The sequence below is a fragment of the Antechinus flavipes genome, chromosome 1, assembly GCF_016432865.1.
Source record: "Antechinus flavipes isolate AdamAnt ecotype Samford, QLD, Australia chromosome 1, AdamAnt_v2, whole genome shotgun sequence".
Lineage (NCBI taxonomy): Eukaryota > Metazoa > Chordata > Mammalia > Dasyuromorphia > Dasyuridae > Antechinus > Antechinus flavipes.
Window position 1 is genome coordinate 679,744,186 of NC_067398.1, and position 17,894 is coordinate 679,762,079.

General features: G+C 44.1%; 1 protein-coding gene across 3 annotated transcripts in view; it reads left to right on the forward strand.

Annotated features, from left to right (window-relative positions):
- The window catches only part of LOC127545311 (tyrosine-protein kinase ZAP-70), a 42,052-nt gene extending 26,278 nt beyond the window's left edge, over positions 1-15,774 (forward strand). For 2 of the 3 annotated variants that reach the window (XM_051972491.1, XM_051972492.1), the window contains exons 3-14: positions 3,160-3,584; positions 3,818-3,978; positions 5,665-5,803; positions 6,031-6,118; positions 6,311-6,351; positions 6,658-6,703; positions 7,457-7,655; positions 8,550-8,756; positions 9,976-10,168; positions 10,571-10,711; positions 11,467-11,579; positions 15,180-15,774. In XM_051972491.1, the coding sequence (XP_051828451.1) occupies positions 3,183-3,584; positions 3,818-3,978; positions 5,665-5,803; positions 6,031-6,118; positions 6,311-6,351; positions 6,658-6,703; positions 7,457-7,655; positions 8,550-8,756; positions 9,976-10,168; positions 10,571-10,711; positions 11,467-11,579; positions 15,180-15,303 (1,854 nt within the window). In that variant the 5' untranslated portion in view covers positions 3,160-3,182 and the 3' untranslated portion in view covers positions 15,304-15,774. Of the gene's footprint in view, positions 1-2,990; positions 3,054-3,159; positions 3,585-3,817; positions 3,979-5,664; positions 5,804-6,030; positions 6,119-6,310; positions 6,352-6,657; positions 6,704-7,456; positions 7,656-8,549; positions 8,757-9,975; positions 10,169-10,570; positions 10,712-11,466; positions 11,580-15,179 lie in introns of all 3 variants that reach the window. The other variant, XM_051972493.1, reaches the window with a different exon arrangement.
- Positions 15,775-17,894: the final 2,120 nt, after the last annotated feature.

The window sequence follows — 17,894 nt, forward strand, 5'->3', positions numbered from 1 at the left end:
TGTTATTGAAGTATATAATGATCTCCTGGCCCTGCTTGTTTCACTCAGCATCAGTTCATGTAAGTCTCTCCAGGCCTTTCTGAAATCATCCTGTTGGTCATTTCTTACCAAACAATAATATTCCATAATATTCATATACCACAATTTATTCAGCCATTCTCCAATCGATGGGCATCTACTCAGTTTCCAGTTTCTGGCCCCTACAAAGAGGGCTGCCACAAACATTCGTGCATATACAGGTCCCTTTCCCTTCTTTATGATCTCTTTGGGATATAAGCCCAGTAGTAACACTGCTGGAACAAAGGCCAACTTCCATACTTTATCTATAGCAGTTAAATTCTATAGTTGTATCATTATTATTATAACATAGCCCTGCCCTCAAGGAGTCTCTGTTCTGAGGGCAGTGAGATACAAACAGTCTTGAGAAGAGAAATATAAATAGAACCAAACTCCAAACTTTGTTAATTCTTCATTTCTATGAGTAGGAATAGAATAGAGATGTTAGGTTGGCAAGAAGAGATGTCCAACCTGGGCAACATGACATAGTGGGGACTTGGAGTCAGGACACTTCGATTATAATCCTTGCTAGCAGTATGAGTGATCCAGGGCAAAATGATTAGACATTGTAAGCTTTGTTGCTTCTCAGACAGTAAGCACTTAATAAATGCTTATCATCTCTTGGCAGTGGTTTTCTTTTTTTGTAAAAGGAAGATAGTACTTGCATTACTTATCTTACAAAATTGTTATGAGGAAAGTGAGTTAGAGGGCTGATTGGACCTCTTCTTATTTTAAGCTCCCTGAAGCTCTGGTGATGGTAATAAAAGTGGGGGAAGTAATTGAGAGGGGCATGAATTAAACGAGTCAGTAATGGAGGGGCAGACATAGTGGTGCCAACTTGTTTGGATGGGGAAGGCTTTGAGAGTTACCAGCAGATCCCAATCTGACAGGTTGGGGCTCAGGACATGATTAAGCATGTATAGGTTGTAGGAGGTTATACGTGGAGGCCTCTGTTAGTCCTTAGCTGAAAGTACTGCTAAGAGTGGGAGCACAATAGAAGGGCTGCCAGTAAATGGTAAGCTGGGAGCTGGATTAGAGAGATGGTCAATGCAATGGGTGCAGATCAGTGAAGTGGGTGTAGGCAGGAGTCAAAGCCCAGAGTTTGGAATAAACACAACGGACAGAGTATCTGGCAAGTAGAAAATGCTTAATAAGTGCTGACTGTTTAAAGTGACAAATGAAGAATAGGAGAAATAAGGGTAAGGCAAGGTCTTCAATGTGGAGTATTGAATGCAGAGGAAATAGGCTGGAATTTTTTCCTCTACCTTTTTTAATCCTCTCCAAAAATGGGAAGCTGGAAAAAACCTCAGGGATCAATTAGTTTTCTCATGGCTACAGGCACAAACACATTGGGGGCCATCAGGATCGGGATTAGAGATCCCCTTGTCTCTGTCCAGCTCCTTCTTCATGCTCAGGCTAATAATCTTAAACCTAAATGCAAACCTCCCAACTCCCGACTCCTGACTCTAATCCTAACCCTAACTGTCCCTTTTGGTCCCTCTAACTTTTCCCACTCTGATCTGCATTCTGTGGCCCTGATCCCTCCTTTTCCTCAATTCATCTTCTTTCTCTTTTCCTCTGCTTTTTCCTTTTCTTTTGCTCCTTTTCTCTCTCCACTTTTCCCCCTTCCTTTGTTTCTGTTCTCTCTTCCCATCTCTTCCCAACAATCTCCTTCTCCACTCTCTTGTATTCTTTTCTCCTTCCCCATCACCCTCCTCCTCTTCTCCATCTTTTTTCCCCCTGGCTTCAGGGCACTCCTCCCTCTCTCTCCATCTGATTCCAACTCCACTCCAGTCCCTTCGGCCTGGCCCGATTGGAGGCCCCAGGCGCCTCCTGGGTAAGGGGCTTGACAAACACTGCTGACAATTTCCTGCCACAGTATCCGGCCACCAGTTTTGCTAGGGTTGTGGGCCCCCTCTCCTGTTCTCCACTCCTCAACTCCTCCCTCCTCTTCCGGCCTCCTTCCTCCCCTTCCTCCCACCGCATCTTTTCTCCTTCCTGCCTCCCCCAGCTTCCTCCCCTTAAGCTCCTCCTCTCATTCCTCTTTCATCTTTCCCCCCTCCTCTTTCCTCATTGCTGCCATCATCAATCAAATCCTTCAAAAAGCCTTTATTGAGCTCTAGCTATGTGCCTCCATGGGGGCTTCAAGGAAACAACTCAGGTGTAATGGAGACACCCGTGGGTGCTGATTTGTATAGCTGTGGCTGATTCCCCTCTTTGCCACTCACTTATAATGTAACATTAGGCTATTCAGCTCCATTTATGCCCTCAATTTCTTTCTCTGTAAAATGGATTAACTAATCTCCCCACTCTGCTGGCTATCTTTTCACAGTATTATGGAAGATGTAAAAATGATTATAAAACATTGAGTGTAAACTGTGAAAGAGAGCTCAGTGTATATAGCACATTGCCCTACCACATTTGGAAAATTGTATTTAAGTCTGGGAGGAATATTTTAGGGAGAAAAGTTTTTTTTTTTGCATGAAAGGATTAGTTGGAAAAATTTAGTCTACAGAAAAGAAGGACTGAGGGAAATCAAGGGAGATGTTTGATAGCTTTCTTCAAGCATTTGAAGTGCTGTCTTGTGGAGGAACAATTAGACTGGATATGTTTAGCCCTAGAAGGCAGAATCAAAAGCAATGGAAGGAAGGTGGAAGGAATCATATTTCAACTCAGTGTAAAAATAAGAATAATAATAATCTAAATTATTTAGTATAAATAATTTATATTTATACTAAATCTAAAAGTATAATAGAATCAAAGCCTAAATGTAAAAATATAAGGACTACCTTGGGAGGCAAGCACAGGCTTTTTTTCCCTAAGAAGTTATCTCTCTGGGCCAGAAGGATCTCTGACATCTTGCAGATGTTGGAGAGGAGATGCTGGTCAGGTGTGAGTGGGACTTTATAGCCTCTGAGGTCTTTCTCTTTCAGCTCTGAAATTCTGAGAGTGGAGAAGGCTGGGCCAGCATGGGGGCTGGGTATTCGAGTAACTAGGTAAGAGGGAAAAAAAGGAGCTAAGGGTAGAACTCCCTGGGATATTGGGCAAGGACAGGATGGGTGCAGAGGCTGACAAAACTTACTTGGACTACCCCAATGCCAGGTTGTACTCTCCGGGAGTCCACAATGCCAGACGCAGCTGCTCACCTGCCCTTCTTCTATGGGAGCATCTCGAGAGCGGAAGCAGAGGAACACCTGAAGCTGGCAGGTATGGCAGATGGGCTCTTCCTGCTGCGCCAGTGCCTCCGTAGCCTTGGGGGCTATGTTCTCTCACTGGTATATGACCTGCAGTTCCACCATTACCCCATCGAGCGTCAGCTGAATGGCACCTATGCCATTGCTGGAGGCAAGCCTCATTGTGGTCCAGCCGAGCTCTGCGAGTTCTACTCTAAAGATGCTGATGGCCTCCCCTGTCCCCTGCGTAAGCCTTGCAACCGGCCCAGTGGTATGGAGCCCCAACCAGGAGTCTTTGACAGTCTTCGAGAGACCATGGTTCGAGACTATGTGCGCCAGACCTGGAAACTAGAGGTGTGTCCCAGGCAGGGGATGCTTAGGGGTCTCTCAGAAGATTGATCGGGAGGGTCCAGGTAGAGTGGAAGATTGGGTGCCCCTGAGGAAGTTAGCTCTCAGTGCTTCAGTCTTTTTATCCTCTTTTCCTTGCACTATTTACCTCACAGGGTTCCTTTGTGAACCTTAAAGCCCTGGAGAAATGAAGGCTGTTATTCTTCCTCATGGGACACCCTGACCCTATCCCTCCCCAGGGTGATGCCCTTGAGCAGGCCATTATCAGCCAGGCCCCCCAGGTAGAGAAGCTCATTGCCACCACAGCCCATGAGAGGATGCCCTGGTACCACAGCTCCATCTCCAGAGAGGAAGCAGAGCGTAAACTCTACTCAGGCTCCCAGCATGATGGCAAGTTTTTGTAAGTGGGGCAGGGGGTGGCAGTGTGTGTACGGTATGTGTGTGTGTGTGTGTGTGTGTGTGTGTGAATGGTTGCTAATAGGTGACACACATTAGTGTTTTCATAATATGGTCTGTTTAAGTACACACTCAACTGAAACTGAAACCACATTAAAAAACCTGGTTGGCTTTCTGGCTTGAATGTGAAAAGAATTCTGGTGTCCTGGACACTATTGAGCACATATTTTGGAAGTTAAAACTGAGATGTATCTATAACTGTCAATCAATAAGCATTTATTAATCACCTATGTAGTAAATGCTATGTGGTAAATGCTAAAGGTACTATTGGATGCCCATTTTAAGCCACAAAGTTCAGAATGAAGCTCCCATCTTTAAGGCTGTCTGAAAGGATTCCTCTTCTTTTCTTTAAGGGAGAATTGAAAAGTTATTATTTAATTGATTAAAAATGTTGGATGATGTTTATGCTTATTAAAAGTGTTTAAAAATAGCTCTACATTAAGCCTTTGCCACAGGCTTATCTCAGGGTTTTCCATGGGAAGAAAAGGTACCAGCCTTTTTTGCTTCATTGCTCCTCCATTCCTGACCCCTTAGTAGTAATTAGCAAAAACTTCAGTAGAATCAAAACCTTTGATATAGCTTTCAGTAACAATCCTAAACTTTATGTTAAAGTCCTTTTATACAACCAATTCAACACTAGAGGGACCTTACTTGTACCAATTGTGGCAAAAATTTTGTTACAATTTTACTTTAAAATATCATTTTTCATATTAAAAACTGCACAGCAACAATTGACCTGGCTTGGTCCTTTAGGACGTTCTTAAATTCTAGTCCTTCTGGCAAGGTTGTATGTTTTGAAGGGAGCTATTTACATATGATCCTTGTGTGTGGTTAGTGACCATGAGATAGTCAGGTGTGATTGACTGTTTGTGAATGTGTTTGTATGTATTTATTTGGGAGAATGTGTTTGTGACTACTTGTGATCAGGAGCGAATAGCTTTCTTGGATAGAATGTGTAAGTACCAATTGGCCCATGAGCACATTTGGATGTTTGCTTCTACTGAGAGAAGGGGAAACATATTGACCTATGTTTATTTGCCTGGGAGTATTATTTTCCTGTGGCAGGATTTGCCTGTGAGTGAGATACTCTGGAGACTGGAAGTCGTACCGAAATAAGAAGAATAGGGTTCAAATCCTGACTGATGCTTATTTCCTATGTATCTTTGGCAAGCTACCTTATCTTTCTGGTGCTCAGTTTCTCCCTCAGCAAAATGGAGAAAATGACCTCAGTGTGGCCCCTATGTGCAATCCTTTGATTCTCTGAGAGAATGGAGGTGAAGCTGTCAGGCTTCCCATCCTCTCCCCCTGCCTGCTTCCATCAGGACTCAGTAGGTTGGGTGGATTGCTCACAGTCCCACAGAGGCACTAGATACTCACTGGCCACAGCTCTTTTTACCTCCTCCAGGGAGAAATACCAAATTTTCACTTGGTTAATTTTTCTTTCTGTGTGAAATTGGGCAAACAGCCTTGCTGAGCCTCAGTTTTCCTCAATTATAAAATGGTGGTGGGGATGACCTCTGGGAAACCTTCCTGCCCTACATCGTCGATCCTGGCACAGGCAGGGCATGTTGTGCTTTGGGCACCAGTGACCCTGAGACTTCTCATTTTCCTTTTCCACCCCTCACTTTAGGCTCAGGCCCAGGAAGGAGCAAGGCAGCTATGCTTTATCCCTCATCTATGGCAAGACTGTCTATCACTACCTCATTAACCAGGACAAGTCTGGCAAGTACTGTATTCCTGAGGGCACAAAATTTGACACCTTATGGCAGGTGAGTAACCCAGACTCTGTTCACATTCCACTTTTGGACCCTTCCCACCTAATCACCCAGACTCCTAACTCCCATTTCTATCCATTATTTGCTCTCCATTCATGGACTCTTCCTCCCTTTGAGACACCCTGAAAAGGGAGCCTGGTCCTGTCACCCACTACCAGGACTCCAATGGAGATATGGGCCCTTCCCTCTACTCCTTATGCCTTTCCTTCTCTTCCTGCCAGCTGGTGGAGTATCTGAAGCTGAAGGCAGATGGGCTTATCTACTGCCTGAAAGAGATTTGTCCTAATGCCAATGCTTCTACTGCTGCTGGTAAGGGAACATGGGGCTGGAGCTGGGATTCGAGCTAGGACTGGGATGGGAGCTCAGAACTGGGCTTAGCTGTGCGGTTAGAGTGAGAACCCATAATGGGTTCTCAGGGCCAGATCACAGGAAACAGGACAGATCTTAGGTCTCTCCAAGGTATCTCATTGGCCCTCTGCTCCAATTCAATTGTCTTTCTAGTGGTTGCTGCTCCCACGCTTCCTGTCCATCCTTCTATGCCTGTAAGTCTGGTCTCTGGGATTAGGGATGCAGGGGTTTTGTCCCTGGGAGGAATTGGGAGGGGTATTCTAAGAATAGAAGTGGGAGCCCCAGTCTGTCTTCCCAGGACCCTGTTCCTAAGCTGACTAGGGCCTGGGTCCTGTAGTAAGACATAGATGGAGTTGGGATGGGTAGGTGGGGTGGGACTGGGGGAAGGTCATTTACAGGGATCAAGCTCCCCAGAAAGGCTGGGGGGATGTACCCCTTTCCTCATGAGGCATTAGGAAGTCACTTGTGGTTGATCGATCCCATGTACCTCTGGTCCCCAGAGAAGGAATGACACCCTCAACTCTGATGGATATACCCCTGAGCCAGGTGAGTCTTGGGGCCAGAAGAATAAAGAATCCATATTGTCTGTATGCTCTTTAAAGGAGAGTTTTGGGGATCTGTCTTCTAGAAGTTGAAGGGTTGCCCTCAGGGAGAGAGGCTCCATTTGTTCCAATGGGCATGGGTTGGAGATGGAGTAGGGGAGAAAATTGCAGAATCAGGATCCATAGAAGGAAAGGTATCCTAACAATCATTCCCAAAGTGGAATAGCTTCCATGGGAGATAGTGAGTTCTTCCCTGGAGGTCTTCAAGTAGAGTCTTGTGATGGAGGTTGTGGATGGGAGTATGTGTGGAATTCCTGCTCAAGTTCAGGTTTAATTAGATCAAGGTTTCTTTCATTTTTTGGTATTCTGCACCCTGAGGCCACCTGTCTGGGGAAACCACTGGATCTCGCAGAATCATGTTTTTAAATACATAAAAATTCCATAAAATCACCAAGGAAACTATTTCTGTTGAAATAGAATTCACGAAAATATCAATAAAAGCCAGTTTACAGAGACCAGGCCTAGAACCTTTGGAGATCCTCCTGGTCAGGCCAGGAGGATCAGGCAGAGGTCTTAAAGTGTCCTGAGAGAGCGGTTGGGAGGCAGGACCCCTGAGTGTCCCAGTGACATTTCAAACCTTGATGCCAGACCCACACTTACCAAGGCAACATTGGGCTGGGGGTGGGGGGCGGGGAGCAATCTCCTAAGCCTCAGGTACTGAGTAGCACTCTTCCCCTTTCCTCTCTTGCGTTGGCAGCTCGTCTGAGCAAGAGTCGAGGGGAGAAGTCTCGGGTCCTGCCCATGGACACCAGCGTGTATGAGAGTCCCTACAGTGACCCCGAGGAGCTCAAGGAAAAGAAACTCTTTCTGAAAAGAGAGAACCTGATTATCGATGAGGTGGAGCTGGGCTCAGGAAATTTTGGCTGCGTCCGCAAGGGAGTCTATAAGATGAGGAAGTAAGAAGCGGGCAGGAGAGGAGTGTTGGGTCCTAGGGTTGTGGGCTAAGAGCCGGAGGAGTTCCAGAGGCATTCTGGTAGACCAGCCTCCCCTCGTGGGACAGACAGTATGTTAGGAAACTGAGGTCCAACTCAAATGGCTTTTCCAAGGTCACACTATCAGTAAGTAGTAAAGTAGGATTTGAACCTAGATCCACTTAGGCCAGAGCCGGCACTCCTTAGAGGAGCCAGTACAATGTGCTTTACTTGGAGTCAGGAAGGCTCTCTTTGTAAGTACAAATTTGGCCTTGGACACATACTAGCTGTGAAACTCTGGGCAGGTCACTTAACCACTTTCTGCCTCCGTTTCCTCAACTCTAAAATGGGGATAATAATAACAGCCGCCTGATAGGGTTGTTGTGAGAATAAAATGAGATGATATTTGTGACATTTACTATCTGTAGATCACCTAATTACTCTCTGCCTCAGTTTCCTCAATTCTAAAATGGGGATAATAACAGCACCTACCTGATAGGGTTGTTGTACAGATAAAATGAGATAATATTTGTAAAGCACTTAGCACATTGCCTGGTACGTAGCTGGTGCTTAATAAATGCTTGTTTTCTTTTCTGCCTTCCTCTCCTTCTGTTACACTATGCTGAGTGATGGAGGCTGGATAGTCTGCATCCATGATGAGTGTTTGAGAGCCAAGAGACTTGGAGTCTTGATTCACGTGACCTCATGTGATCTCTCCCCATTTTCTGGGTCTCACTTTCCCTCTATGCATAATGACTAGGATCTATTCTATCTGAGGACCCTGGAACGGGGGGAGTTTAGATAGGAAGGATGGGAAGTCAGGGAAGTGACAGGACCAGAACAGCCTCAGCAACCTTCGCCCATGTGTGTCCTGGACAGGAAGCAGATTGACGTGGCCATCAAGGTGCTTAAGAGCGCCAATGAAAAGGCAGAGAAGGAAGAGATGATGAAGGAGGCCCAGATCATGCACCAGCTGGACAACCCCTACATTGTGCGAATCATCGGTGTGTGCAAGGCTGAGGCCTTCATGCTGGTCATGGAGATGGCCATTGCGGGGCCCCTGAACAAGTTCTTGTCTGCCAAGAAGTAAGTGGGGAGAGGGGGGCTGAGTGGATAGATGTTCGTGCATAGATGCACAGACACACACACTCGTGAGCATGCATACAAACACTCCCTCTCAGATGTACATTCTGCTTCCCATACTCATAATAAGTCACTCCCCTTTTTCATAGCAGAATCCTTTTCTCCCAGCTGGTCCTGAAGAGCAGCTGGGCCAAGTTTAATTGTTCCCATTTGACAGGTGGGGAACCTGAGGCCTTGAGAAGTGAAGGACTTGCCCAGGGTCACATAGATCTTAGAAAGGATCTGAATCCAGGCATTCTATCAAGGCCAAAACATTGCCTTTCATACTCATGCACATATTTTTCTATGTGTATGTCTGTGTTTATATATGCATACACACATAATGCACACATGCAAATACATGTGTGTATATATGTTTACACACATATTTATGGACACACGTGTGCTCATATATGTATGTGTACATACATGTATATGTTTATGATATATTGCATGCGCACATATACATAATACATACACAACATACATACAAATGCATATGATATATGTATATGCATGTATACATGCATACACACACATATATGTATATATATTTCTCCCTTGAGTATAGAGGGTGTTTTGTAAATATTAGTTGAAAGAATAGGAATGAGAATGCATGTTCACACTGATATTCGTGTACATCTACATTTGTTTGGACAGATATGCCCATGTGTACACTTGCTATGGCATATACACACATTTGCATGTGTGCACACACACTTGTGTGTATGCACTTGCTACCTGGGGCACTCCCACTGTCCCACTTGCATTGTATACCCAACCTCCTCTTATTCACCTTTCATCTCTCCTTTATTCACCCACCTCTGGCCCGATATAGCTAATTCTCTGATTGGCCACACAGTTTTGGGGAGTGGCTCAATGATAGGTCAGACGTTATGGTTCATTGAAGAGGAGCAGAGTCCATCATCGTCATTGTGGACAGTTTCTTATTGGACTTAGTCTTTATAGATGGCCACCATTTTTACTCCATCTCTTAATCCCAATACTGTCCCCCATATATCCATCTACCTTCACATTTGGAGTGTCTCTATCCTGCTCCTGCTCAGAAGTATAAGTCCAGGAGAACAAAATGCAGGGAGGAGGAGAGGAAGCGGGGTGGGGGTGGTCCTGGGCTGCTGCCTTTGCCTGTCTCTCCATCCTCCCCCCAACTCTTATTCTGTAGGGAGGAGGTCCCTGTGAGCAATGTTGTAGAGCTGCTACACCAGGTGTCCATGGGCATGAAATACCTAGAAGAAAAAAATTTTGTGCACCGTGACCTGGCTGCCCGAAATGTCCTACTGGTCAACCAGCACTATGCCAAGATCAGTGACTTTGGTTTGTCCAAGGCACTGGCAGCTGATGATAGCTACTACACTGTGAGATTTTCCAGGGGTAGAGGGTGGGGAGTGAAGGGAGGGGCTATGGAAGACACAGAGGGGATAAGAACTGAGCAGAAACTTGGGGGAGGCCCAGGGAAAGAGACCTGGGGTGGGGAGGGTCAGGGACAGGAAGTCTGAGTTGGTGGGAGTAGGTACTAGAGGGAGATACATGGAAAAAAGCTAGAAGTGGGGGGCAAGGAAGTGCCTTATAGGAGATCCAGTGCAGAGGGCCCTCTGGGTAGGCTAGAGTATTGTGGCACACCAGTGTCCCTGATAGAATCCCAAAGAACCCCTGAGCTGGAGACGGGTTGGTAAAAGGACAAATTCAGAGGCTCAGTCCCCTAGCCCCAGAGTGGAGGAAGAAGGAAGAAGTGCATCACAGCATCCCTTGTGTCCCAGGCTCGCTCAGCAGGGAAGTGGCCGCTCAAATGGTACGCCCCAGAGTGCATCAACTACCGGAAATTCTCCAGCCGAAGTGATGTATGGAGCTACGGAGTCACCATGTGGGAGGCTTTTACCTATGGCCAGAAGCCCTATAAGGTGGGGTCAGGGCAAGAGCCTTAGAGGAAGTAGAGGGGGCAGTCAGAGAAGTTTGGGGCAATTAAAGGCCAGGGAAAATGCTCTAAGAGCATTGAATTTGCAGTTAGAGAACCTCCATTCTAGTGTAGTGTAGTGGAACTATGTGACCATGTCACTTCATCTCCCTGGGTCTCAGTTTCCTCATCCATAAAATGGGGAGGGGGTTAGACCAGTTGACTATTGAGGTCCTTTCCAACTCTAAATCTATGACCCTAAACATCTTCCCCTCTCTATACCTCAATTTACTTCTCTGTATAATGAAGGAGTTGGATTAGGTCAGGGTTTCCCCAAAAGGCAATCCCCTTTTGCCTAAGAAATTTTTATGTGCCCCTGGGTATGTAGATATGTAAAAGGTATCAAATCAAACATTTTCTGATAATAAATTATTATTTTGCAACCCCCATATTTAGTTATGAGACTCCATATGGGGTTGTGGCCCATAGCCTTAGAAGCTGAGAATTATATGATGCTGAATCTGTGATCCAATGGAGCAGCAGTGTTGGGATGGGGATAGTCAGGAGAAGCACAGGATAGAGACATAGGAGAATTGTGGGTTGGGGTAGAAAATAGGGATGAGGAGGACAGAGGAAATAAAGAGGGAGCTAATGGGAGTGAGAGAGGAAGAAGCAGACTCTGAACAGCTAAGATGTCTCTGTTCATCTCCATGCAATCCCCTTTTCCTATTTCTTTTTTGGCTTCCTCTGGCCCTGGAACAGAAAATGAAAGGCCCCGAAGTCATCAAATTCATTGAAGAAGGGAATAGGATGGACTGCCCTCCTGAGTGCCCACCAGACATGTACACGCTCATGAGAGACTGTTGGATATTCAAGTGAGTGCCCACCTAGATGCTTCTGCCCAACCTCCCATCCTTCTCTGACCAATAAGCAGTCAACCAGAATTGATCAATTGCTTATTATGTGCTGGAGATCCAGAAAAAAACATTGGAAAGGTAGGAGGGAGCTTGATTGTGAAGGACTTTTCAGAAGGATGTTATATTTGATCCTGAAGGTAATAGGGAGCTACAGGAGGATACTGAGTATGTGAGGAAAAGAAGAAGGGGTGACATGACCCGACCTTCAATTTAGGGAAACCATTTGGGCAGTTAAGTCAAAGTTGGATTGGAGTGGATAGAAACTTGAGACAAGGAGTTGAGGGCTTGCTGCAGAGTAGTGGTTGGGAAATATAAAATATTATAAAGGAAGAAATGACAAATTGTGACAATTGATTGTGTATGTCCAGTGAGTGTGCATCAACATTTGAGAATGCCATGGGTTTTGTGAGCTTGGGTGACTGGGAAGGATGGTGGTACTCTTGAGAACAATAGGGCATCTGGGAGAGGGGAGAATTTAGGAAGAAAGATAATGGATTTTGTTTTGGACATGTTGAGTCTCAGATGCCCAATTTGGGATTCCCAAAAGGTAGTTGATAATACAAGACTGGAACTCAGAAGAGAGGTTAGGGCTAAATATTATCCCTCTGGGAATTTCCGGCATAGAAATGATAACTGAGTGCATGGGAGCTGATAAGGTCACCAATTTAGCTCCAAGGGTAGGAACGGAGTTTTTGCTAGGTGGCCCTGTGGATAGAGAGCTGGACATGGAATCAAGGAGACTAAAATTCAAATCTTGCCTCAGACACTTATTAGCGGTGTGATCCTATATTTAACAGGATCTATTTTAGGTCCAGGACTTCCTCTCAGTGTTGTCTTGGGGATCAAATGAGATGATATTTATAAAGCACTTTGCAAACTTTAAAGCATTATATTCATGATAATTTTTATTAATATCATAATGGAAAGGGAGGAGAGAAGAGGTCCCAGGATGGAGCTTTAGGGAACATTAATATTAAGTGGACATGACTTGAAGGAATATCTAGCAAAGGAGACTGAGAAATAGCAATCAGATGGAGATGAAGAGATAAAGGCAATGTTATGAAAATTTGAGGGAGAAAGGATGTCCAGAAAGGTCAAGAAGCATGAGAAATTTTTGATAACCAATAGGGAGGAGAGTAATGAGGAGTAAGGCAACCTGTGTAGGGAGTAGCTAGGGGACACAGTGGATAGAGTGCCAGCCCTGGAGTCAGAAAAACCTGCTGAACTCAGATACTTAATCACTTACTAGCTGTGTGATTCTGGGTAAGTCACCTCACCCTGATTGACTGTCAAAAAAAAGGAAAAGAAAAAAAAGAAAGACAGAACCTATGTCCTGGGGGTGTGAGGTTGGGTCTCTTGGGGAACCAAACATTTCTGATGGGTGAATGAATGAATGAAAGCATTTTTATAAATTTAAAGCATTTTATAAATTAAAAAAATAAATTTATATAAATTTATAAATGAAAGCATTTATAAAGTGTTTGAGCAAAGCAAGCATCGATTTAAGTCTTAAAGCAAGCATTGAGTTAAATCATGAGGATGCCTATAGAAGAAGAAGCTTTTAAGGACATAATGTTCAGATACAAGGCAGATGAAAAGGCTCAGGGGTCTTAAGAGCGCAGCTACAGGGGTGGTGACAAAGCCTAGGAATCCTTACTGTGTATCATGGTATCTCCTCCTTGAGTGATCCATTGCCATTAGGAAGTGAGGAATGGTCCTGTGAGCCACAGAGGAGGGGAGATAGCGTTCCTTGTCTAGCCAGGATGGGGAAAGGGAAAGACGAGCTTTGGTAGGAAAGTTGGATGTCAGTTCTGGAGGATGAGGAAGGAGAAAGTAGGGCTTCACTTCTGGGAAATTCCCCTCAAGATCCCCTAGACAGGGTCTGGGAAGGTCTGCTGGCATAAGGAGGGACAAGTTTGGTTCCACTGGCTTGAGATAGAGAGAAACAAGAGCCCATTCCAACACCCAGCAACCCAACACCAAATAGCCTAACACACTTACAACCTAAAACTCTGAAGCCTCAAAACTTGCCACCTTCATCACTACAACATCCAATATCTCATGCCATAGTAACTGACAATTTAATAATCATTAATACTGTAACTCTCATAGCATGCTTTAAAGTTTGCAAAGCTCATTGCATAAATTATTTCACTGGATCCCAACCTTGACCCTACTCTGACATCTCTCGAAGCTGAGCTGGCAGACCAAAGCTCAGAGGCAATGTGGTCTTGTGGGAGGAGTCCTTACTCTTATGTCAAAGAATCCTAGTTCAGCTCCCTAGCTGTATCATTGGGGAAATCCCTTATAACTTCTCCATATATTTCTTTCCTCTCTTAGTTCTAGAAGTCCTTTCCAACTCTAACCTCTATAATCTAGATTCATAGGGTTCTAGGTTCTACATACATAATTCCCAGACTCTGTCATCTACTAACTCTAGGATCTCAGGCAAGTCACTTAACTCTGTAAGCCTCAGTTTCCCTATCTGTAAGATGATGTGCATCTGTAAGATGGCTCAGGCCATTTGTGGGTACCACCAGAAATATGAGTGACTTATTTTAATGATAATGATTATGATGAAGACATCTTCATTCTTTAGAAAATGCTTTCCCCAAGGTCTTGCCAGAGGTACCTAAGGAAAGAGAAGGGTATATTGATGGTAGGGACTTAAATAATTATACACTTTCAGCATTGGAAAGAATCCTCGAAGGAGAGCAGCATCATATAGTGGAATAGGAGGCTGTATTTGGAGTCCCCAATTCTGTCCCTAGCTGTGTAACCTTGGGCAGCCAATCTGGTTTCTTTGTCTATAAATTGAGGGGGGGAGGGAGTGGAGTTGGAATGACCCTTTGACCCCTTAATCTGTGACTCTTAAAAAATGTTCTAACAGAGGCAGCTAGTTGGTACAGTGGATAGAGCACCATTTCTGAAGTCAGGAGGACCCGAGTTCAAATGTGACTTCAGACATTTAACACTTCCTAGCTGTGTGACCCTGAGCAAGTCACTTAACCCCAATTGTCTCAGCAAATGAACAAAATATTCTAATCCAGTCTCCATGGAGTGTGAAACCACTCTGCATTGGGAGCACCGACAAGTGGTTGTACAGTAGCTGCTACTAAATTCTGTGTCCTGGGACCCTTTGGCCCCCAATGTGATGAAGTCTGTTTATGGATCCCTGATTGGGCTGTGTTAGATGCATAAAAACAAAATACACAGAATTTCAAAGGAAACCCGTTCTAATGGAAAACAATTCTCAACATATTAAACAAAACCGTGCCCAAGGACTCCAAGTGAAGAACTCCAGTTCCACTTAAATAGTCATTAGGATCTCCTGAGGCAGTCCATTCCAACTTTTTATTATTGGGAAGTTTTCCTTCTTTAATCCAGAAGAGGCCTCTCTGAAAGACTGTCAGTTGATTCTAATTCTTTTCTCTGGGGCCAAGATGGCTGTCGGAGGGATATGACATTTGTTTTTTGTCCCTTGCATGCAAGTCTATGGGATGGAAATGGGAAAGGGAAAAGGAACTGGTTTAATGTTCTTTTTCCTTCTGCCTACAGGTGGGAAGATCGTCCAGGCTTCTCAGATGTGGAACAGCGCATCAGAACGTACTATTATAGCCTGGCCAGTAAGGCAGAAGGGGTCTCAGAAGCTCCTCAAGCAGCGAATGCCACCAGTGCCTGAGGAATAATCTCCCTTTCTCTGGATTTTCTCAGACCTTCCCAGATCCTGGCCCTGCCCCTTGCTTCTTCTCAGAGAGGCTTGTCCCTCTGTGTCTCCTATTCCAGCAAGAACACTTCCCCTTCCCTTCAGATGCCTGAAATTCATTGTCATTTGCATCCCCTTCCCTCACCACAGAACTGAAAACTCCAGGTTTTGGGATGAATGTTCTGCAGAAAAGCTAGGTTCCTTTCTGCACTTTTTCCCTGGATGCTCAGGGCTTGTGGGACCTTGAAGGCAGGACTGGTCCTATCTCTCTGCCTTCTTTGATGGACTTGAGCTTCAGTTCCAGATTCCTCTCTACTGGAGCTGGATGGGAGCTGGTGGGGATGGTGTGGGATGGTCTTTAGAGGGCCGTCAGACCTAAATTGAAGGTCCACGGGAAACAAGGCAGAAGCTTCATATCAGTGAAATAAACTCAGCTATTTCTCTGTCCTCTGTTTTGAATTTCTCTGGGACCCTGTGATTGGTTGAGGTTGGGGACTTCAATTGAAGGCAAGGAATTCTTTGTATTTAGTATGAGTCTGAAATGTCAAAGAGAGAAGAGTGTATTGGAGAGATTGGAAGTGAAGGCATTAATTAATGCAGGTACCAGTCCTCGGACATGTGTGGTATGGGTCACTGGTCACTAATATTAATGGTCATTAAAGATGATGGTCAATGGGGATAAGTGTAGGTTGTTAGAGTTATCAGTTACTGGAGTAATCCATCATCATGATGAATGCCATTTAAGTTATTAGGTGAATCAATGTGAGAAGTGATTGTTTTTTCCCTTATGCCACCTTCTAAGGAATTGGGGTGGTTCAATGAGCTTAGGGACAACATTTCTTTTTTCCCAACCTCTTTCCCCTTAGAAAATAACTGATAATCAGTTCCACTAATCTTGTGATGAAAAGAGCCTTCTACACCCGAGAGAGGACCGGGGGAACTGAGGGTGGATTACAACATAGTATTTTTACTCTTTCTGTTGTTGTTTTCTTGTATTTTGTTTTCTTTCCCAGTTTTTTTTCTTTCTTGATCCGATTTTTCTTGTGCAGCAAGATAATTGTATAAATATGTATACGTATATTTGATTTAACATATATTTTAACATATTAATATGTATTGGACTACCTGCCATCTAGGGGAGGGGATGGGGAGAAGGAAGGGAAATTTTGGTTTTGCAAGGATCAACATTGAAAAATTACCCATGCATATGTTTTGTAAATAAAAAGCTTTAATAAAAAAAAGAAAATGACTGATACCAACATTTAGGTTAATCATCATGATTAACATACAGTAAGTTCTTTGCTGATGTGCTAGACATACTGAGCAGGTACATCTGAGTAGCATTTCTCAGAATGTCTTGGTCTAGACTGGATTTCCCAGCATTCTCTTTCCCATGAGACTGGGGATTAGAACAATGAGGTAAATGGCTAGGGGAAGAGACTTAAGGTACATTCAGGACTATAGATGACATCTAGGAATTCAGGAATCTTGAAACTTTCTTGATGCTCCACAGAGCATGGGGAAAAGACATTGAAGTTGAGAACAACTTCAAAGATATAAGCATAGTACAAGGGAGGGTCCTGACAAAGAATTCTTTATATTTACTATAAAGAGTCTGAAATGTTAAGGAGAGAAGAGTGTGTTGGAGAGATTGGAAATGAAGGCATTAACAGAGGTAGCAGTCCTCGGACATGTGTGGTATGAGTCTCTGGTCACTAATATTAATGGTCATTAAAGATGATGGCCAGTGGGGATAAGTTGTACTTACCTTCCTTGCTAGACTTTGGGACCCATTTCCCAAATTATTCAATGTAGGAAGAGAATGATATTTCACTCATTTTGAAATGCATGGGCTATTGTTCTATTTCTTTGCTGTTCCAGGCCCAATTGAAATGCTTTTTTAAAAATTTCATTACATTCCTTTGCTTAGGTATCATATAGATGTGAAAATGTAGACAGGACTTGATTTTAGAAGTTCCCAGTCTCAACACGAGGCAGACAGCTCCATCCCCACAATTTAAACTAAGTCTGAAATGATTCCTAGTTTGGGTGAGATCAGTGGGCTAACATGGAAAATACATTAAGGGAAACAATCATATTCCAGAATTAGTAAATCTCATTCCCTTCTTTCCCTTGATTGGTTGGAAAACAAATGACTCCAAACTTGCTACTCCAGAGGAAAAGACAGGTATGAGGTCTTTTTATAACTGAAGTGAAAGGGGGAAACTTTGTCCCAAATAAAGTACAATCCATCCCTACAACTCCTCCAGCTTGGATATCTTCTTCCTTGTTCCATGGATCCCAGGATACTCCAAGATACTTGGTTCCTGGATGCCACCCCCTTGCAGTTCCAAAGACCCTTTCTTTCTCTTTCCATGTGAGTGCTCATCCTGGCCCCACAATCCTCAAGTTCATCATTATGAGAAATGGAGTCCTAAGAATTTTTTCCAATGAATGGTAATGCTCTGAGCCAAGGCATTATGGGACATGGAGTCCTATTCAAAAATGCTTGCTATAGTTCAAAAAGAAATTTATAGATTCCAACTATTTATAGATTAGGCCATCAT